Source organism: Asterias amurensis, chromosome 3 (genome assembly GCF_032118995.1).
Source record: "Asterias amurensis chromosome 3, ASM3211899v1".
NCBI lineage: Eukaryota > Metazoa > Echinodermata > Asteroidea > Forcipulatida > Asteriidae > Asterias > Asterias amurensis.
Genome location: NC_092650.1, coordinates 21,727,078 through 21,750,245, shown reverse-complemented (window position 1 = coordinate 21,750,245; position 23,168 = coordinate 21,727,078). Strand labels below are relative to the sequence as shown.

Below are 23,168 nucleotides of genomic sequence, written 5' to 3'. Positions count from 1 at the left end.
TGTGATATTTTTTCACAGGACTCGTACTGAAAGTACTGAGTATACAGTGCTAACACACATCGGTGTATGGGTAAAAACCAAAATTAATATTCTTTATCCCCGATGCAAATTTAACATCTATTACATATTTATTCCATAACCACATTACTTCAACCTGTTCAAAAAGAAATGATTCTCAAAATGCTTTCTATCGAAAAGTGCTGTACGTCTAATTAAAGTATTGCCATTAATTTTAATCGTGATTACCAAATGTATTAGCAGAAAATATTGCTTAACAAACTTCTGCAACAAAACAACAGGATACATATACCTTTAGATCACAAATACCAAATGTAAAATGGTATTTTACCTGGTAACCTTCATCTGGTAAGCATAATTTTACTGTGCTTGCTTTGTGTTGGGGCCTCGTTGACAATAATACTCACACTTGCGACGCACATTTTATTGTCATTGTACTGTTTTGTCTTGCAGATCATTGGAGAGTGACAGCTACGATCACATCACTGCCACCTACTTTCTTCTTGCCGAGAGGAAACTCAAGAAGCAAGTGGGAGAACTCGCCCCTGAGGACAACACGCTAAGGAGGCGCTCGGCCATCCAACCCCAAATCGCCTCATTAGCTCTCTCTCCAAGGTAAGATCATCACCATAAATTGGTTTGGAATTTATGCCATGAAACCACGGAAAACGCAAAGCCTAGAGCAGGCTTAATACTTCAGGGAGGAAACAAAGGAAATAGCCTCCATACCCCCTCTCCTGGTCATTGCCTTGGTGACCATGAAATGCTCCAGTAGAAGTTCCTCACAGGGTGCCCTTTACCAACGAGAAAATGCCTTGGTGCCCTTACCTTTTTTAAGTCAAAGCATGCAGCAGTCAATTTCACGAAACGCTAGGATTAATCCTGTCTCGGGTTAGGACGAGTAACCTGTCATAACTTAGGGAGGGTGCAATGGGTCCATACGTCTTCGGATACGTAATTTAACTCATCCTAAATCGTAAGATTAATTCTAAGTAAGAAAGAGTTTGGTAAAATCTTCGGCAGGCCTGCTGAAGGTGTTATGAAAAAAAGTGATGAGTCTACCAGGCTAGTACATTTTTCTAGCCAACGTAAGTTTTGACAAAATAATTCAGATTTGGGTAGTTAGTTAATTGTTTATGTTGTGGTCATTATTGGAAATTTAAAGATGAAGGGAAATGTCAAATTAAATTTTGTCATGTACTAATTTTTCAATACATATAGAGTCTTCACGTGAGTCGCGACAAATTACTAGTCTCTTACCTCATTTTATTATGGTGTCCATTTTATTTGATACCTTTCAAAAAAAAAAATTGGCAACTGGTCTGTACATTATTGTATATAGGAGATGTTATTCAATCCATATGTTCTTTCATTTGTAGTGGCAATTGTAAATACATTCTGGTAACCCCATTGTGTTTTCTGTCGCCTCTGTTTTTCCCAATCTCAGAACAACTCACCCAGAGCAGCTGTCCCTCGACAAACCCATCAACAATAACATCGGGCACCTGTGCTCCCCGCTCAGTGGCACCACCCCCTCCAAACCCATCACGATACCCCTCCCACCGGTCGCAGCGGCCGCCGCCATGGCTCGCTCCAACTCCGAGGAAGAGGTGTCCTACAGCCCACGACGACATAGGATGGAGAGGGAGCACCTGACTATCCACCCACGTCATGGACGGAACATTGTGAAAGAAGGACTCCAGTCTCTAGAAGTATGTAGACCCCTTTCCCATCTACTGTTAGGCCGTGTCCGAAACGGCAACTTTGGCTGCAGCTACGGCTAGATCGTGCACTTCTGCCTATTCTTCAACACTGACAGATTGGCTGATTTAGCCGAAGCTGTAGCCGAAGTCGCCATTTTGGACATGACCTCACCCTCAGATAACAGTGTCTGTAATATCTAATGCTGCTATGTTTGTTGCTTGGTTTATAGGCAATAGCATGCTTTCATTATACGCTCCCCCACCCCCTCCATTCCTCAGCCTTGTTTTATTCTCAGCTTACTTAGATAGTATCCCCTTGCAACTCCTTAGAGTAGAAAAGAACTTAAGGAAACAGGCATCAAGAGCATTTTTTCCCCCAGGACATCCATTTACAGTTTTTAAGTATCCAGGAACTTAGTTGAAGGGTCTGGTTGTTTAGAAGTGTTAAGAAAGTTTCGACCCCAAATCAGAATTTAAGTAACATTATTGTCAAATTATGATATATGGAGATCAAATCAGTCTTATTTTTTTTTTTCAAAGAGTTTTCAAATTGTTTAACTTTAGAAATTTGAAAAAGATATTTTGAAAGGATCATAATATCACACGGACACGTTTCTCATTTCCACGAATCCATGCTTTTGTCTCACCCCCGCTCTCTCTCTCCCGTAATTTTGACGGTCACCAACCAAACACTTTGTCAAAAAACCAGGAAGAAGAGTTCCAGCACATTGCCGACGAAATGGAAGCGTCCATGGAGCCCCTGGTCTCGCCCTCCTCAGACGGGTCTGTGGGGAACAACCGGCGACCGCAGGGGACCAGTGCCCAGCGGAGCCAAAGCACCAGGCTTAACCCAACTGTCTTGAACCAAATAACCGAGGAAGAAGGTGTGTACATTGTTTATGACAACGCAGGGTAGTTGTTTTTGGTGGGAATTTTTTTGTTTTGTTAAAAAATATGCTGTCGTAGGGTGGATGATGTTACAGCAGGCTCTTCCCGGGGGGTGCTCGCTGAAGAAAGAGACAGGCGGAAGCTACAGAGTGCGGCTTGCATTGACATTTTCTTCCTGTTGGGTGGAGTGGTGGCAGGAGATAATAAAGTCTTCCCCATTATTTTTTATATATATTTTTGTTTTGCCCAAGCAAATTCACCCTCGGAAGACTAAAATGTGAGCAACATAAATGCACAGAACGTAGAATTCTTATCAAATTCGTTGCGATGGCGTATCCCACTACGATAGCATATTGTTGCATGCCTCCTGATGACCATGTACATGTCTAAATCCATTCCATAACATCCCATTACTTTTCCTCAAGCATGTTGAGTATTTTTTTGTGTTTGGCTGATTCAAACACTTCTTTTAGAGTTGCAAAATGTTCTCGCACCATTCTCTTCACTTAAAGCATGGGCAGTTGTTATTATGCAGACACCATTTTCAAAGTTGTACATTTTTTAAGGAAAAATCTTGTGTTAATTTGGTAACTGTCACTAAATGTGCAGAGAAATACTACCATTTGAAATAACCAGAGTGTGGTTGATCTTTTCTGGAAAGGCAGTACAAAATAAGCGTTATAATGGAAGGGTTTTGGGGATGGAAAACATTAGAGCTAGTAAGTCTGCTGCCATCTATTGGTTAACAAAATAAAAGCCACAAATAAAAACTAGAAATGGGAATAGTGTTCTGTGCCAAATTTCACAGAGCTGGACGAGCAGAAAATTGTGCTTAGAAATGTTCTGCTAAGCAAAAGTAACCAGGATACCAGTCACATATTATACATGTGTCATGCTCTTTAGGCTGGTTACCGTATTTTCTAAAGCCTAATTTTGTTATGCTTGGCTACTTTCTGTGCTTATAAGCAGTGCTTTGAAGAAAAAAAAACATGCTTAGATTTAGGGTTTAAGAATCTGAGAACCAAGATGGTGTGGGGAAAAAAAAAAAGAAATTGGTGTAAGTTTCCAGATTTGTAAAAGTTTTTGTAGCGGTGTTTGTGGCAGTAGCTTGCTGATATTTGTGCTTAAGTATACAAACGCATTTCATTTACCTCCTGCAGCTGATCCTTGTAAAAACTCCTTCTTTTATTGGTCTTTGTTTTTGTTTTGAATTTTAATTTTTAACCACTTGACATTGAAGGACACATCAGCACTCCAAACGCTTACACAACATGCAGCGGCAGTCTTATCAAGTGGCATTCAAGTTTTTTTGTGTGTTTGGCAGTAGTCATGTCAACACGCTAGGGCCCAATTTCATAGAGCTGCTTTTGCACAAAAAGAAGCTAAGCACTACAAAATTGTGCTTAAAAGAATATGGTTACCAGCCAAACTACAATGTCGCATGTTCAATCTGTGACTGGTATCCCGCTCAAATCTGCTAAGCAGAAATTTGTTAAGCAAAGTGTTGTGCTTACTTTTAAAAGCAACTCTATGAAATTGTGCCCGGGCATGTTGAGGTGCTGAGTGGTGGGTTGTGCATACACAGGCTACTGTTTCACAGAGTCCCTTTGGTCATGGCTCAGTGGCCCCGGTAGGTTCGTGCCCTTGCGGATTAACACAATGGAACGTCAGAGTGACCTGTACATGCCAGCCATCCTACAGACCGCAAACAAATAGAGGGTGCTCTGAAGTAATTGTTCCTAGTGTTATAAAACATCTACAGAAGCCAGTTTTGACAATTTTGCCTGTGCGGTGAAAAAAAAAACTGTCGAAAGCTAATTTTGATTTTGACAAGTTTGGCTTGTAAACATATTCATCAGCCGTAAATGGTTCATAGCTGATGCATTGCAAAGATCATGCTTTGAAAAACATCTGCAGAAATCCAGTTTGGAAAAATTCACTGTACACACATCATCAGACGTGAAGTTGTTGCTGTTGCATTGCAAAAAGTTAAGCTTGTTGCTAAATAGAAACGTGCTGTGTTATAAAATTGCCTAGAAATGGTCAATAACTTCACCTTCTTCAGGCTAGACTTTCTCAATCGTTCAAATTCTCACATGATCATGAATAATAGTACGTTGCATTTATATGACGCATTATGCAGAAGCCTCTTAAATGCGCAACACAAAACATAAATAATGAAAAAGAAAATATAATAATTGTGCCACCCAAACTGTTGCAGTCTTCAGGGGTATAAATGGGTAGGCCTACCTGGGAGGGCAGAGGTTGATATTGTGTTTGGAAAAGCCTTTGTAGCGCCCTGGCAGCTCGGGGCTGCATACTCCCCAGGGAGCTGAGAAAGATTAAAGGGATGTTATTGGCCCAATGACCAGCAGGGCGCTAATGTAAAGCGCATTGAGACAGTTATTATGAAATGCGCTATTTTATTATTATTATTATTATGATGGGTTGGCCCCTTTCCAATGATTAACATGATAATTTTGACAGTCAGTCACGAAAGATAAAGTTAAAGGCAGTGAACACTATTGGTAATTACTCATAATAATTATGAGCATTAAAACCTTTCTTGGTACAAGTAATGGGGAGAGGTTGATGGTATAAAACATTGTGAGAAAGGCTCCCTCTGAAGTGAAGTAGTTTTGGAGAAGGAAGCATTTTTCCAGGAATTTGATTTCAAGCCCTCAGATGTAGAATTTGAGATCTTGAAATCAAGCATCTGAAAGCACACAACTTCATGTGACAAGGGTGTTTTTTCTTCCATAGTTATCTCACAAATTCAACGACCAATTTAGCTCAAATTTTCAACGCTTTGTTATTTTATGCATTTGTTGAGATACACAAAGTGAGAAGACTGGTCTTTGACAATTACCAATAGTGCCCAGTGTCTTTAAGACAAGCCTTTTCATTTTGATAAGTTTGCGGCTAATTAAAGTACATTTACACGGGTATGTGTACTCAATCGTAAACAGTCTGCACACATCAATCTTCATCTCTCATTATGTGCCATGCCAATGTACATAAATGCCATGTAGGTTTACATTACTAAGTAAAACACAATATGGGCAACATGCCAGTGGCATCCAGGAATGATCATTTGAAAATGTGGTATTCAGTACTGCCGGGAACTTTTCGGATGGGGCGAAAAAAACAACAAAAACAGGCAGTCTCACTCAGTTAACTGAATTGTGGCCAGGCCTGGAATTAAATGGAGGCCACAGAAGTATTCTCATCGTTTATGGCCTATCAAATAAGCTTTACTTTAAAGCCGTTATACACTTTCGGTAAACAGTATTGTCCAAGTCCCACACTTTGTGTATCACGACTGTAAACAAAAAAACTGAAAATTTAGGCTCAATCGGTCATCGGAGTAGGGTGAAAAATAACGGGAAACCCACCCTTGTTTCCGCACGTTTCGCCGTGTCATGACATGTGTTTACTATAAATCCGTAATTCTCATTGTCGAGAATTGATAATTGTTTTAATGTTTTCTCAAAAAGTAAAGCATTTCATGGAGTAATATTTCAAGAGAAGTCTTTCACCATTACCTTCTGTAAACCCTGTAAATTAGTTGTAAATCTGTGAACTTTTTTGTTTTTGTCTGTACCGAAAGTGTATAATGGCTTTAAATATTTTTGTAGAGGCCAAGTTACATGCGGTCATGGTTTTGTTTATAGTGAGGTATTGAAATTGAAAACCGAGCATGACGATATTTCGGTTTTCATTGTTCTGTAATAAGCAAATACCATGACTATGTAACTCTGTAAATACTTCCCAAGCTTAATGCATGTGCCTTGCATGTTATAGCAAATTACTCCCCTTTTTGAAATAGCCTTTTTGCATTGGTTATTTTGAGAAGCCTTTAGTCTTTGAAGACTGATGTAAAAGTCTGATGTAAAAAACTGATGTGAAGACTGAAGACTATTTCTTGCAAAAATCCTTAAAGAAAATCTGCCTCATTGCAACTCCTATCAATGAGCCAGTTTGTGTGAAGTGGGTGTGTCTTACGGTGGAATTGCGTCACACTTATGGACAGGATAGACTAAATCACATCACTAATTGCAGCCTTCACTGTGGCGGCACCACAATGTAAGCAACTTATACCACTGATGGGTACTTGAACACAGACACAGTCCAATTACAAGTGCAAGTTTAAGGAAGAGAAACGGGTTCAGAGAAACTTATTCAGCAAGCTGTCTTGTGTATTTCTTTACTATTTTACAGATGAGCAGGAGACTGACGATGAAAAGTCCGGAGGGCTGGACCGGCTCCTCATAAACCGCCAAATACGACACCGTAAGACTGTACCGACCAAAGACACGACCCACCAGATCAAGAGCAGTACCAAGGTGTCCTCCCGGGGCGGGTACAGCTCCTCAGACGCCAGCGACGACGACACAGAGACCCGACGCCGATCGGAGAAGTTTGACATTCCACACAAGGGCCAGCGACGGGGCAGTAAGGACGGCCCGCCCAGTGGGGGGAGCAGCAGCGGGGCCGGTAACAACGCAGGCGGGTTCGGAGGTGCAGGTGGGGGCAAAAACAGCGGATCGAACAGCTCCGGAGGTAGCAACGGGGGTGATAATAACAGTGGGAATGTTGGGAACGGAGGCAACTACGAGAGGAAGAAGTCAAATGAACTTAGAGAAAGTCTAAAGCAGAGTAATCTTAGCGTGAACTCCTCCAATTCGTCAAGCTCGTACAGTATAGGAAAGTTTGCCATTGATCCTAACAACACCACACCCAGTGACTCCGACGATCAGGCATCAGACTCGGCCAAGACGTGGTCCAAGAAAGACAATCTGAGCTGCTCGGACAGCAACCTCTACATCATCCCCAAAGATTCCGACAAGAGCAACCTCCAGAACGGCTCGCCGGTCAAGAAGCAGCTCAAACGGGACAGCACTAACCTGAGCGGGAAGCAGATCGCTGATCTAAACAGCAATATGTCTACGAGGCCCAGCAAAACACGCAACAAGGAGATCCGGAAGAAACGCAACCGCATCGGGAGCACCGAGGTCAGCGAGCCGCCTCTTAAACCAGGCGGGAAATCAGATAGTAGCTGTTGTCGGCTCATTTGACAATGATGGAAAAGGTTTAAAGGGATTAGGCATGACTACAAAAAGATTGCGGTGACGAGATGTTAAGAAATTTGTTGTTGTAGACATTCATAATATCATGCTACAAAAAATAAGTAGGTTTTAAAAGAAAGAAAAAGGTTTTAGAGTGTTTAAAAAAATGTATAACTTAGTTTGCCTGGCCCCTTTGAACTAACTGTACTCGTATATGATGCAAATATATGGATGTAGGTTTGTTTTAGTTACGTATATGTAGCTGGAATCCAGAAATCACTTCTTCCGCTTGCCGATAGAGATTGTGTAACCTGTAACCTAATCTGTAAATCAATGAATGCAATAGATAATGTGTGGTCATTGTCTGTAAAATTCACTGCATTTGTATAATCGGACCACACGACTGTTCTGAAACAAATGCCAGCTATTTTTATTTATTTATTTTTTAAACGTTTTTGTTTACAAAATTCCCAGTTAAAAGTGAAAACCGATGTTCTTCACATTCATTAAGACACCTAAAGGAAAACATTTCTGCCACGAAACTGTTGCTAAATTTACATTGATTGATTTGGTGTTCTCTACTGGCATCTTAAAAGGAAACAAATGCTCCTGAAAATTTATATTTAGTTTACTTTTATGGCTTCAAGAAGGATTTCAACTTAGACCCTGTTCCCACTGGATCCACAATTGCGAGATCAGGATCCCGCAACAAGATTAGTTGCAGGCGTGAAATCACGGTCGCGTTCCCATTTGAGTATGATCCCGCATTGATCCCCCTTTTTGGGAACACTGTTTTGCTAGCAAATTGCGGGGTCTGAGCACCCTTTGCGTTCCCACTAGACTTTTGATCACCCATTAATCCAAAAGGGCGATTAGATCCCGCGTTAATCCTACTCCCGAGGAGGATCAAAATTGCGCGGTCAGATCCAGATCGCCCTCCGTTCTTACTGAAGCTTATTTCTCTTTGATCGCCCTTTGATCATCCTATCGGGGTTTTGATCGCCCTTTTCTCGAATTTGGAGAACAATGCGGGGTCCAGTGGAAACGGGGTCTTAGAGATAACATAACTTCGATGTTAAAATATGAAGTTTTGTAAAGGTGTTGTGAGCAGAACCAGTTATTATTTGCCCGCCACAGGAATTGTCCTCAGACTGCAGTGGATTCTGAAAAAACTACATAAGGTATTTAGAGTGTTACTGTAAGCTTGAGTTTTTCTTGATGCAGAAATGAATTTTTAAAGTGTTAGAATGTACAGCCAAATGAAAAAATATAATATTCTATAATGGAGGAAAATATTATATCTTGTTTTTAACTACTTGGAAGTTTTTTTTTTTTTTTAAATAACAATCGCCCTTGTCCAGAACGAATTAGGTTATCCAATTGTTGCTCAATTGACCTATTGACGCTCCATCTTAGTCAAGGAAGCAGTTTAAAATGATGGTTGGTCTCTTATCAAGTGACAGAGAGAAAAAGAAGAGTATTGTTTGAAGCTTTGCATGGTGTGGATAAATAGGAAGATGCTATAAATAGTAAACGTGCGGGTACAATCATGTGTTAATCTCTTTTGTGGGAGTGTTGGCTCCGAAAGGAGTCTCAACGTTTCTTCAGTAGAAGACGAGCAGAGTATTTTGTTCAGAAACGTTGAGACCACACCGGCTCTTTTCAGAGCCAACACTCCCACAAAAGATATTTGGAAGTGGTTGTACTCGGTATGTTTGCTGATTATTTAAAGTTTTTCCCTAAAAAAGAGAGTTTTTAACAGCAGATCTTGCTGCCTTTTTGCCACTAAGAAACGAAAATCTGGACTAAATTTTTCATTTTCAGGAAGCTTGTAAAGTGTTCCAAATGTCCTGGATTATGAGGAAGGAAAACATTCACCTCTTGACCTAAACTTGTTTTGATTGAACAGGGAGTTTGCCGGTGATTTTTCTTTAAAATTAGCCATAACTTGATGCAGGAGATCAAATTCATGGGGTGGAAGATTTTTTTATTTAATATTTGAACTTTACTAAAAAGTTCCCCCATGTTTAAAACCCATTTCTGCTGGTTCAGATATCGGGTTTCTATGTGTGTGTGGTTTTTGTTTTTCAAATTTTGTTTTCCAAATTTTTGATATTCATTGGAACAGTTTCGAGCAAGTTTGACTGCGCATTATTGAGGGTGGGGGCGGAGATGATTTACCGTACAAAGTAAACAGACCAGGGGTCGATTTCACAAAAAAGATTCATCTTTAAAGCACAGCGGTCGATTTTACAAAAAACTTAGGACTAGTCCTTGCAGATATTAAAATCTTAAAGCTAGCCCTAACTCGTCCTAACTTGGGATAAGACTAGTCTGAACTCTTTGTGAAATCCACCCTAGGGGGTCAACATTCACATAGCACTAAGATTCATCTTTTAAAGACGAGTTGTCAATGTTGCCACCGTGATTTGTATCGTGACATCACAATTCGCTGAGCAATTAAGATGGATTTAGACTAAGCAATTTGTGAAATCAAGCCCAATTTATCTCACAGCCTCACTTCTTATACATTGTAGGTTAACAAATTTTCAAAAAGATACCAAAAAGAAAATTACATACTTTGGAGTTGCTCACTGTACCTGCAGTGAGCTGGCTCACCTTACATAGGGTGCGTTCGATTAGCTTCCCTGGGTCTACTTCATGGTGCTCACTCAGGTGAGCCCCTGACAAGAGCTTAATGAACGACCACTCACTGCTCTCATAGTGACGTCATGCACCTGGGGCCAGCCCCCAAAGGACCCACTCCACAAGCAGGGCACTGAGGGCTGACCTGGGTAAGCCCCTGGAATGACGTCAAAAGCTATTTTAACGCACTGGGGCAGACTGGGGATGACCCAGGGAAGCTAAACGAATGCACCCATAGTGGGACTGGCTCACTCAATACATGTAGTCGGCTGGCTCATAGTGTGGTGGAATGCATCCCTGTACGTGGTGTGGACTGGCTAACAGTAGTGGACTGGCTCACTGTTGTGGAATGGCCCACAATAGTGGTTTGGCTCGCTGTAGTGAACTTGCTTATATTGTACATGTAGTGGACTGGCTCACTACACTCACTGTACATAAAGTATGTGCTTTTTTAAGTGGTAGACCACCTGAGCCACATTAAGATAGCAATCACAATGAGGCAAAGTGGTAGCATGCTCGGACCTGCGTATAAAGTTTAAACTTTAAATTTTATGTCTACTGCCACCTAGCATCTCACAATCCCCCCACCCTCCTCCCAGTTGGCAGACCCCCCCCCCCCCCCCCCCCCCCCCGCCCTTACGCAGTCAAACCAAAGTGATGTCAAACTGAAGTTCACATTTTGTCCAAAGTAAATTAAGCAAATTAAACAGTCAACTCTTTAGTTTGCTTTATTTATTTGGGACAAATGTAGTCCGTGGTTTTATTTTCAAGTTGGGAAAATAAAGTTTACTAGTTGTCTCTGAGCTAGCTTGTTCTGTATACCTCCTATGTAATGTTCGTATTAAAAAAAGGGTTGGTTAAGATAAAGTTTAAGCGGACATCAAACGGGTAATAAAATGGGAGTTTATAATGATTATTTTTAAATGGTCTCAATTTTGTGGAGTACCTATTGAAGCAGAAAATAGTGCTGATCTTTTGCAGAGAACCAGTCATAAGCAATATAAATCGATTGGTATTTTGCTCGTCAGCTGTTTTTGCTAAGCAAAATTGTTCTGTGCTCAGCAAATTTGTGTGGTTAACAGCTGTATGGTATTGGACCCTACATTTTGGAAGATTAGACAATATATAAATCCCAAAATGTGAAGTGTATATATTGAGTCTTGCCAGAAGATTTTTGTTGTTTTGCCACAGAAGCAAGCCACTCTCTCTTTCAATATATATTTTCATCTTGCTGAGAGTACGGCTATTTTAACTGATTTGGGTTTTGATTTTCTTTTTTTTAAATGTAGACGGGAGGGTAAGCATTCTTAGGCAAAAATTTGTACTTAAAATTTACAGATGCTGATTTGTTGAGAAGTGGTGGAATCAAAAGAAGGAAATGGTTTTTCTTGATGTACATGTATGTATTTGGTTTGTCTTTCTCTTTGCAATATTACTTGAAAATTATGTGTAAGATTGCATTTTACTAGCTTTTTTTGATGTTTTTTAAAATGACTGTTTTTTTTTTTTTGCGCTGAAGGGATAAATTCTCCTTCAGATTTGTTTCCCTCGAGACGTAATCACTTTTTTTTGCAGATTGATAAAGGGTTGTGCCAACCTGCATTCCGGATTTTGTTGGTTACGCCATTTTTTTATTTTTTTGGGCTACGGCTGTGTTTAGATCATCATGTAAACATGCACTGAAGATATTTCAATTCAATTAAATATTGGTTTATTTTCATATAAAAATCCAAGACCAAATAAAAAGTCATAGACTAATGGCATTTGGTTAACAATAAAATTACATCAAAAATATAGGATAGTCACTGTTAGGATCTTGACCTAGGCTAAAGGCCAATCTTAGGCGTAATTCACGAGTCTCAAAGTATGACGTCAGATGTTCAGGTTAACAACAACCCAGTTAAGCCCAATGTGGGCTGTAATGGAATAACTTTTCAAAGTTCTCAGTTTGAAGGAAAGTCTTACGACAGAATTTGCCATTTATAAAGTTGACCTTGGGTGGATTTAACAAAGGAGTTAAGACTAGTCCTATCTCGAGATAGGACTGGCCATACACTTTTGGATATCTCCTAGGACTAGTTTCTAAATTAGGACTTGTCCTAACTCTTTGTGAAATCGACCCCTGAAGACTTTGCAAAGCATACATTTTTGTGTCAGACATTTTGAGAAAAGCTGGCTGTTTTTTTCTTTAGATATAAATAAATATTGCTCTTTTGGTGCGAGTCTAAGTTTGTTAAAGCTCCTTGAAATCCAGACATTTACAAGTTTTTTTGTAAACTTAACACGACCTTATACATACATGTACAAACAAAATTGATAAATGTGTTTCTGTTGGACTATTACCTTCGTGGAGATACTTGGTAACGCTAAACTGCATAGCTGTGTGTGTGTTTTTTGCATTGGAAAGATTTTTTACGCCCTTAATGTGTAGAGTTTTTACTGTTCTGTTTTTGTATTTAAAGCGCAACTGTCAGTCTGTATAAATAGTGTATTACATGTAGATGTACAGTCGTCACGTATATTTTAATAAGACACTTAATATAAGAACAGTATTCAAGTAGGATAATTAATTATTAACGGAATAAACGATTTAGTTTTTACAGATGTGTAAAGTTTGTTTCTCCAATTGGAAACAAATGCAGGGGAAATGTTTCAAAAAACCAATACCAAAGTTGTTGATTTGTGGGAAGGGGGAGTGGGAAGGGTATTGGGGGTGGAGAAGTTTGAACAAATAATTTTTTTTAGGGATATTAAAATATCTGAAATAGTCTTGAAGTATTCTTCTAAGAGTAGGCTTAAAACAAAAGCAACTCGCAAGTTGATTTGCAATCAATCATTGTAACTTCAGATTTAATGAGAATTACTTTAATTTGAGGCTGCAAATTCTAACCAGGGTTCAATTTCAGAGAGCTACCTAAGCAGAGAATGATGCTTAACAATACTCTGCTAAGCAAAAACAAGCAGGATACCAGTCACATGTTGTACATGTGACATGGTACTTTAGCTGGTAACCTCATTCAAGAAGATGATCAGAGCATACTGATCTAAACGTTGAGTTGAAACCAACGGTTCTTTTCAGAACCACCCCAACTCATTTACCCCAGTATCATTACATGGTGTTACCGCAAACCTTTTTTCACTGCGACTCTATGAAATTGAGCCCTGGAATTTTGTAGAGGCCGAAACCTTTTACACCTTTGGCCATGTTCACCCTTTAAACTGTTTCTGATGACGTTCTGTTAAAGGCCTTGAGTTACACGTAGGCCACAGAGACCTTTGCCTCTGTTGCCCCTGTTCTTGGCCTTGGTGCCCATTCAAAAATTTCCCAAAGACTTTTGTATGATTTTCCAATGGAAGTGCCCTTTGCATAATGAAAGGGCCTTGCCCTCTCAAAGATGAAATTCCAGTGGTGGATTTCACAAAGAGTTAAGACTAGTCTTATCGACGAGTTAGGACAGTTTAGTTTAGGACTAGCCTTAAGTTGTTAATATCTGCCTAGGCTATCTCTTTGTGAAATCGCCCCCTGGCCTGCTGCTTATCGTAATGGATGTGCCCTTTACTCAGGAAAAGTGGACTTGCCCTCCACGGATGAAAGTTCCAGGTCTGGCTGGAGGACCATGGCATACTTCCACCCGCCCAAAAGCAGTGACCATGCGGTTTTTATTTTCTGGCAGTCTGTATTTATTATGCATGAAAAAACTTTATCAAGAAACTCACTGTCTGTACAACATTGTATATAGTGTACATGAATGTATGTATTTAAATAATATGGTTTAATCGTTTAAACAGAGTCTGTTGTAGCCGGCTACACAGCAATTTGAGTTGAAGAATTTTATCCTGTGAAATTGTAACATAGCTTCGTAAATGAAGACAAAAGGGAAAAAAATGTACCATAGATTGTGAGGTTTGTAAATGTACATCCGGTATAAATTAATGTGTGCGAAAAAAAAAAGTATATTGATTAATAATTATCTGACAATTATAAGTTATTATTGTTAATCAAAGGTGTTTACTGTTGTATTGTTTATAGAAGCCTAAAGGTGTTTAGGGTGTAGAGAGAAACAATCATTGTGACAGGTTTTTAAACAATTCTATTGACTTGAATATTCAACTGTACAGTGTGTTAGTGATTATGGCATGGCCGGCTTGTGTGTAAAGCGCTCCCTGGTTCGACACCCAGCCAGGGCCGTATGTGAGATGAGTTGTGCATTGGTTCTCTGCTGTGTTTTACAAGGGTTTTTTCAGACCATCTGGTTTTCCTCCCTCCGGACAAATCAAACACTTTCGATCTCTGGCTGTGCTCCGTAGTCATAATGGTTTGATGTGGCTGGCAGCCAGAGGCGCCCTTGCATGCCTGCTTCTCGAACACGTTGTAGCCGCGTCCTTTGCAATTCAGCTCTTAGCTACGAAAAGGATGGTTAGCCTCCCAAATTATTATTAAGGGAAGGTTCCTGTTTATTTTGTGTTTGCCCAGAAGAGAGAAAGAAAAAAACCTCTCTGTCAGCTTGAGTCGGGCAAATTAAAGGACATTTTATGGCACACTTTCTTGAGTTTTAAAAATCTCCTGCAGAGGATACATTTTATCTATTTAGGTTACAGTTCCATTTAGTTATAAAGGATAGGTACTTGTTGTAACACAAACACAATGTCCACAGATTTAAACGTGACTTGTTATACAGTGTACATAATTCTCAAAAAGTACAGCTCCTCAGTAAGGAATATTGAGAGGGAAGCTTTCTACCATCATTATCTCAAACTGTAAGTTTAATGTCAATCTGTGGATGTTGTGTTTTGGGTCCTACAAAAAGTACCTAGACCCTTTAAGACTCTTGCTTTTATTGAGGGGGGGGGTAGGTCCACAAACCTGTGAGAGTTTTCACTAAATGAGGTTATCTTGCTGTTCATGTATTCACACTATTGTTTTATTTGAAACGGGGATGAATGAGCCATTTGCGTGTTGAATTTGAATATTGTCTGACGTGTTTGATCACAAATCACCGCTTAAATTTGAACTCCTCAGACTATTGAGACAGTTGATATGTCACATGATTAGGGGCAAGCTTTTGCATAGTTACGTAGGAGATGGTGAACACCCATACTTGATTCTGTATGGATGTTGAATGGCACAATGGTACCAGGGTCTGCTCGTCTGGAGGTTGCTATGCAAAGGCTTGCCCCCGAACCATTTGACATAGCAACTGTCTCTATTCTGTAGAATTCAAATGTAAGCGGTAACTTGTGACTGAGCAAGTCATTGTACCAGACATAACTCAAATCTTACTCGCAATAGCGATGCACAGTATGTACATGTACTCTTCCAAAAACCAGTGTTATCTCCTTAAACTTTGTATAAATGGTTTGATCCAATGCAAACGGCATCTAAACATGCCCGACTTAAATTTATAAAAACCAATTTATCACTTTCTGTTGGCTTATGTTGGCAAGTCTTTTCTAGTCCTCCGTACATGTGCATGATTTTTACAACGAGGATGCCTAGCTCCAGGGCCCAATTTCATAGAGCTGCTTAAGCACTACAAAATAGGTGCTAAGCACAACAAAGTTATACTTACCAGAATAAGTAGACAGCCAAACTACCATGTCACATGTACAATTTGTAACTGTACCCTGCTCATTTCTGCTAAGCAAAAAATTCAACTCCATGAAATTGGGTCCTGGAGTCTTTTTAAAGAATGGTATGTCTGTAAATGAATGTTCCTTTTGATAGATCAGAGCTACAGGCGTTGAAGTTTCAATGGGCACAGTCTATGGAGCCAAACTGTGAAAAGGGGGCGTGGTTGAAGGGGGAGGGAATTACTCCGGGGCCCAATTTCATTGAGCTGTGAAAGTACAAAAGTAGCTTAGCACAAAATAAGTGTGCTCACCATAATAAGGTTACCAGCCAAACTATTATGTCACATGTACAACTTATGACTAGTATCCTGCTCCTGTGTTGCATAGCAGAAAATTTTTAAGCAAGATTTTTAAGCAACTCCATGAAATGGGGCCCTGAACTAGCCATGGGATAGCTCTGTAAAACCACCATGCAGCTTCCAAGTCTGTCTAATGCTTTTTAGTTTTATTTTTGGGGGGTGGGGGGGGGGGGGCAAATCACAGTCCGGGTATATAGAAGCCGTAATCTAACTGGTATCAACCATATACCACTCTGGTAAAAATGTAGTATGGTCTGGGCGACTAGTGAAATATACTACTCGACTAGTCGCACTTCAAATATTTAATTATCAAGATGCATTGCGGCACGCGCAATGAAGTGAAATTCAAGCTGAAAGGATTATGTCACTGATATTTGATAGTGTTTTGTAAGCAAATTATGTTGTCGTGAATAGTCATTTGGTTCAGGTAGGCGCGACTATTTTTGTAGTTGAAAAACGGTAGTCACGACCTGCCTAATCAATAGTCGCAACTAGGACATGAGTCGCACTAGTCGCCCAGGCCTAGTATGGTGGTCCTTGCTCTGTACTAAAAAAGGGGATCACTACATTTTGCCAAGAGATTCTTATTTTGAATATAATAGTCATGCACATTGTTAGTGTTGCATTGTGTCTCCCATCTGTCCCCCTTCTGGCATGCCATTGTAGTTCACCAATCTGCTCAGTCGGTTTTTGTAACAATCTGCATATTTTTTTACATTCTGGGTTGATGTTCATCACACAGTCATATATTTTTGCAAGATTTGGGGCGGGTTGTATCGCATCAAAATGGATATTACATGTACTGTGTGTGGAAATAAACATAAAGGAAATGGAACAAGAAATTGTCACTTTTTGTTATTTTGCATGTTGTTTGTTTGTCTGTTTGTTTTAAAGGCACTGAACAACTTTTGGTAATTGTAAAAGACCAGTATTCTCACTTGGTGTATCCCAACATATGCATAAAATTACAAATCTGTGAAAATTTGTGACTCAATTGGTCATCGAAGTTGCAAAGAGAATTATGAAAGAAAAAACACCCTTGTTGCACAAAAATTAATGTGCGTGCTTTCAGATGGCTAAAAAGGGCTTCAGGCCTGAAGACTTTTAATATTTGATGGAGAAATCTTTTTCTAAAAAACTAAGAGTTGTTGCTCACTAAGTTTTATACTATCCTCAGCTCTCCATTGCTCTCCTCAATGATTTTAACTCCAGCTGTAACTATAGTCAACGGACCGTAGTTCTGATTCACAACATAATTTTAAGTTAATTGGATTTTTTTATGGTCACTGTCTTCTAATTACAACGGATTAAAATAAAATAGAAAAGATAATAAAAGTGGAAAATAAATCTAACTAAAATGCTCCAATACCAACTGTGTAACGAAGAATGGACCAAAACTGTCGTTCAACATCGTTCGGCATGTATTTCCCAAGATTTAAATATGTTGCCGTTGGCAACTGGGGAAATCATGTATGCATAATTGGTAGTTAATTAACTCTTTAAGTGCCTGCTTTTCTTTCGCGTTTTCAACCCAAACTGCCCAGCTTTTTTGAGTTTTTTTTTTCAAATTTCTGTATTAAATAACAAATAAGTAAGTTTTTGTTCAAAAAAAATCTATTTCTTGAGTTATAATTCCCTCTGGTGATAATATGTATATTATTGGTCGTACATGTACACTTTGATGACACTTTGATGACACTGTTTGATAAATTGGCGCTTTTAAAATACATAAAATAGGTAGTACTGTACATAGTACAACCTCGTCTCTGAAAGAGTTAAAATAATCAGTACCAGCATTGAGCTTTACCAGCATGAGCCTGCAGCAAAGTAAAATAATTAGTTATATTAATTAAAAGAAATTTGTGAAAGAGAAAACAAGATTAAGTGGATATTTGCATATTGATGTGGCCTCCTGTTGCAATCTTATTGGTTAATGCATGAACATAGCACTCCAATGGTTTGTATGCTTTTACACTATTCGTGCTGTTTTTGTTGTCAGCAGTTTGACATTACTACTGGATCCAGGGAGGAGAAACGGAGAAAGATTGGTAACTTTTTGCTGAATTCTGCTGGTTTCTTAGTGATGTAAGTAAAGATTTGTTGCTTTCTAATTTCTTCAGAAGATGATCAGAGCAAACTGATCGAAACGTCGAGTTGAGACCAACGATTATTCGCAGAACCGCCAATTAGAGATTATCATAAATGGTTTTACCACAAACCTTACTATATGATATTCATGCTGTGTTTATTTCTAGTTGGGCATCACGATTTGGATCCAGGGGAATCGGTGAGTTAGTGGTAACTTTTTGCTCAAGTCGGCTGGTTTCTCTGAGATGTTAGTAAAGATTTCGCTTTCAAAAGTTGTCTTAGTTCACCCCTCCATCTTCTGCTTTTTCTCCCTCTATTGGGCGAATATCACAGCCAGCCCTCAGTCATACATTCCCACTCTGTATTCAACAATGTCAAAGCTACAAACATCTTAATAAGCCGTTTTGAGACATGGTGGACAAGATAATGACGCATTAGGTTTGGTAAACTTGTCTGTATTCATCCAAACCAAACTGTGTCCACCCTAATTATCCCATAGGGCTAATGTAATTTCAAAGAAGTTGATTTCAGTTCAACTGCTTTGTTGCCAAAATGGCTTTCTGATATCCTTGTTTTGCCTGATTCCTCGTGTGTTCCTTTTTTAGGGAAGGCACACGTTTGGTAACTACTCAAAACAAGTATTAACTTAAAAACTAATTTGGTAACGAGCATTGGGGAGAGGTTGGCAGTATAAAACATTGTGGACAACGACTCCCTCTGAAGTAACGTAGTTTTTGAGAAAGAGGTGATTTCTCACTAAAATAATAAAAAACTTCTTATTGGTATCTGAAAGCTCACAAATTTGTCCAACAAGGGTGTTTTTTCTTTCATCATTATCTCGCAACTCCGATGACCAATTTTGCGCAGGCTTGTTATTTTATGCTTATGATGGGATACACCGAGTGAGGACACTGGTCCTTGACAATTACCAAATTTTAAATTATTTCAGAAATAAAATGATTGGGTTGTGGCACAACCAAGCACAACCCCGCTTTGTAGGCCTACACCTTCAATAGTTTGTTTTAATTTTAATCCGACTTAAAATGTCAATTGCACATTGACAATAATGTACCTTGGAATTTTAAATCAGCCTGATATCATTCCCGTTTCACTTGATTTATTGGTCTATTTGTTGACTGGGTTAAAAATGTTCACTGAGCTTTAAAATACTGACTGAAAAAATTATTGAGGTTCACTCAATAGTTATTTGGTACACCTTTTGTTGTTTGTTTGTTTGTTTGTTTGCTTGCTTGCTTGCTTGCTTGCTTGCTTGCTTGCTTGCTTGCTTGCTTGCTTGCTTGCTTGCTTGCTTGCTTGCTTGATTGCTTGTTTCTTTGTTTCTTTCTTTGTTTCTTTGTTTGTTTGTTTGTTTGTTTGTTTGTTTATTTACTTGAATAGAACAATAAGCACATTAACATTAATATACTTTTGAATTTCTAATCAGCTACAGTACTGTACACCATGTCACAGACAGAACCTACTGTTATTTCGGGCTCAACCCTGGCTGGTTATTTTGCCGATATGGACACCAACGGGACCAACTCTACTTTAATGATCGATGAGAGCCCACCTCGGTACATTCAGGCATGTATCACACAAAATTTATTGTCTCTTACAGGAAAATATGGCAGTGTCTGAATTAGCGGCTACAGCTACGGCTAGATTTTCACATTGAGGTATGGGATGTCCTTATCAACACCCTTAGCAACAGCCGTAGCCGTAGCCGCCAACACGGTTTCGACCTAAGCTCGCTGATTGTGCCATATATATACCTTTACATTGGAACCAGTGGAGGACCTACATACAATAGGGTTTTCGTAAAAAGGCAGTAGACAGGCTATATCCAATTAAACCTTAGTGTACAAAGTCCTTTTTTTTTAAGGTTTGAAATGAGTATCACAATGAAGATTGTGGGCTTAGGTTTTTATCGGCTCAGACAAAAAAAAAAGGGCCTGTCGATGGTGATTAGTATTTAATCTCAATGGCAGGCTCACTTTAAAGCTGTCGTCGATTTCACAAAACTCTTCCTAACTCAAGACTAATCTTAGGACAAGTCCCAAAACTATTTTTTTGTTTGTTTCTTTACCACATGTACTGAATTCTTGATTTTTTTTTTAGCTTAGGCTTACATTTCCATTTTGATTATTGTAGATTGTTTGTAACTCAGCGCCATGAGCACTTTTGTGGATTTGTACACTTAATAAGTTTTCATTATTATTATTTTTATTTGTTATTTTACTCAATATCATTTACAGAATCTCAAGTTGGCCAACAAAATTATTATAACCTGCATAGTGGCCTTCATCATGCTAGCTATGGGTTGTGTGGTCTCACCAGATGACTACAAAAGGGTGGTAGGTGTGTCAATTTTACATGGCCTATACTCAGACACAATTTGCTAAAAGACACCATTTCTGAGATTTCGGTTACAGCTTTAAGCTGGGTTTATTGCCTGTTGACAGGGGAAAAAGGTTAAGCGTAATTTTGGTCACAGTTTTTGGTAGGAGAATTTGCTGCTCTCACTAAGACAAAAACTGTGACAAAGGGTATAGCTTAACTTTTTTCCCTCCAAAAATACCCCCTTAGTAAAAGGGCAATCCCATTGGTTAGAAGTTGACTTCTAAGCCTTTGATTGTTCAATACCTTTACCCAAGCTGATTGGTTATAGCTTCAAAGGCATCCCAACCAGTCATATGGTAATGCTCACACAGGGTGCGTTCGTTTAGCTTCCCTTGGTCGACCCCGGTGTGTGGCGATTTTTTTTTCCAGGACGAATGTGAGTAATTATCTGCGTTTGTCCTGGAATTTTTTTTTTGCCACACACCGGGGTCGACCTAGGGAAGCTATTAAACGAATGCACCCACAGTAAAAGCATCATATGCATAACACACATACACTGGCCATCAGTCTCCTCACCATTTGTGCACGCCAACATGCACAAAAGCCTTACGGTGTGTATTAAGAAGTTTATCATTTAGTTTATAAAATGAATTGTCCAGTACATGTATATGTATTTATTTATTTATTTTTTGCTTTTTTGATCACAAGAGTTTCGATTGCAATTTTTGAAAATCTAACCAATAAATAACAAAACCTCAACTTAATGCTAAATTCTGTTAATTGTTTCCGCAGTTACGTCGCCCCTTTGGTGTATTCATCGGATTCTGCTCCCAGTTTATTGTCCTCCCCCTGTCAGGATTTGGTTTGGCCCATGCCCTGTCTCTGAAACCTGGCTATGCATTGGGAGTCTTGGTCACTGTTACTTGCCCGGGGGGTGTCACCTCCAACTTGTATACCTATTGGAGCAACGCGGATGTTTGTCTCAGGTATCTCATACTCATTACAGAGTTATAAATAATTATTGCACTCGTTTTTTTATAGTCTTTTTTACGGAGGGGGGGGGGTGGAGGATTGTTTTTCAAGAATAAAAATAAAATCAACTGTGTTCTTTAATTGTTCTTTCCTGCTCCAATATGAAAAACCTTTTCACCAATTTGCTTCGTACTACTGACAGCATCACCATGACGGCCTTCTCAACCATTGTTGCCATGGGAATGATGCCTCTGAACCTGTTTATCTACTCCCGATCCTGGACGAATGATGGAGTCATCATTCCATACAGTAACATCATCATTTCCCTGGTCCTTATCGTGGTACCTGTCATCATTGGTATGCTTATTAAGTACAAGAAGCCCTCATGGTGCCCGATCATTACCAAGGTAAGCTAAGCATTGCATACAAAGTCTGTTTTTCGTAACTTGGCCCGCAGTTGTTTCAACAATTTTGACAATTGCGCATGCCTTGCATACTTGTTAAGGGCTTCAGCAGACGAGTCCAAAGCCAAAGACCTGGATTCGAAAAGGGCCTATATGTTGAAGAGCACCCATTCATCTTGCCACTTATTCACCATCACATAGGTCAAAAGCACTTGCAGCGCCTTTTTTCCGCTTTTAAGGTGATCTGGCTTCTCTTGGACCAGGATCTAAACTTCGTCAAAGATAAATGAAGCTATTCCTAGCTCATTATGAGCGTTGATGAGTAAGTTCCTAATTGCTACTTTATTTTCATATTCGTTCCAGATTGCAGGCATTGCTGGCTTAATTAACATTATTGTCTGCAATTTCTTGAATGGCATCATCAACCCATCTATGTTCTTCTCTCCATGGCAACTGTGGTTTGCTAGTTTCATCTTGCCACTGCTTGGCTACATCTTTGGCTACCTGCTGGCTTTCATCTTTCGTAGACCCCACACCGAGTGCCGCACCATCTGCTTTGAAACGGGCGCGCAAAACGTCGGCTTGGCTCTGGCCCTAATCCTCGTGACCTTCCCAGATACCACTCTCCTCCGAGATATGCTTGTCTTCCCGTCTCTCTATGCACCTTTCTTAGTTCTCCATGGATGTTTGATCGTTGCGATTTACTTGATTTTTCAAAAGTGGCGTGGACGGCGAGGGATGGATAAATTACCCAACAAGGAGGAAGAGTCTCAGCGAGACGGGGCCTTTGAGATGCTCAAATAATTTAATCCTCCTGTTCCACTCCCAAAACGTCTCAAAAATTGATAATGACTTTCTGCTGTAAATAAAAAATATGCCAATTGTGCCCTTTTAGCGACCTTCTTGTATGTGGTTTTGACTTTTTAATTAAGTTTTGTAACTGGTGCGCTTCTAGGTTCAAACTATAATCTAAATCCTGAGGATCAGTTTCCCTTTTATTTTTTTTAATATAAAATTATTACCAATTAATCTTGTATTTCGAATGGATTTTATCTTGCATTCTTCTATATTGAAAATTATTTATTTGCGTATTACTTTTTAAGTGATTTA

At 39.4% G+C, this 23,168-nt stretch overlaps 2 protein-coding genes across 2 annotated transcripts in view; both read left to right on the top strand.

Annotated features, from left to right (window-relative positions):
• LOC139935209 (uncharacterized) overlaps window positions 1–10,924 on the top strand; it is a 39,823-nt gene extending 28,899 nt beyond the window's left edge. The window contains exons 4-7 of the mRNA XM_071929696.1: window positions 472–633; window positions 1,466–1,730; window positions 2,431–2,605; window positions 6,831–10,924. Of these exons, the coding sequence (XP_071785797.1) occupies window positions 472–633; window positions 1,466–1,730; window positions 2,431–2,605; window positions 6,831–7,687 (1,459 nt within the window). The 3' untranslated portion in view covers window positions 7,688–10,924. The remainder of the gene's footprint in view (window positions 1–471; window positions 634–1,465; window positions 1,731–2,430; window positions 2,606–6,830) is intronic.
• A 7,352-nt stretch (window positions 10,925–18,276) lies between these two features.
• Window positions 18,277–23,134, top strand: LOC139935093 (ileal sodium/bile acid cotransporter-like). The gene is made up of 6 exons (XM_071929550.1): window positions 18,277–18,339; window positions 19,787–19,926; window positions 20,598–20,696; window positions 21,475–21,668; window positions 21,857–22,061; window positions 22,422–23,134. Exons 2-6 carry the CDS (start codon window positions 19,804–19,806, stop codon window positions 22,860–22,862), a joined length of 1,062 nt encoding a protein of 353 aa, XP_071785651.1. The 5' UTR covers window positions 18,277–18,339; window positions 19,787–19,803; the 3' UTR covers window positions 22,863–23,134.
• Window positions 23,135–23,168: the final 34 nt, after the last annotated feature.

Bases quoted from the DNA above. Each gene is read 5' to 3' on its own strand.
- LOC139935093 (XM_071929550.1), top strand. From the start codon at position 19,804: ATGTCACAGACAGAACCTACTGTTATTTCGGGCTCAACCCTGGCTGGT. The intron at 19,927-20,597 runs GCATGTATCACA...TATCATTTACAG, and splicing joins GCCCACCTCGGTACATTCAG to AATCTCAAGTTGGCCAACAA. The intron at 21,669-21,856 runs GTATCTCATACT...TACTACTGACAG, and splicing joins AACGCGGATGTTTGTCTCAG to CATCACCATGACGGCCTTCT.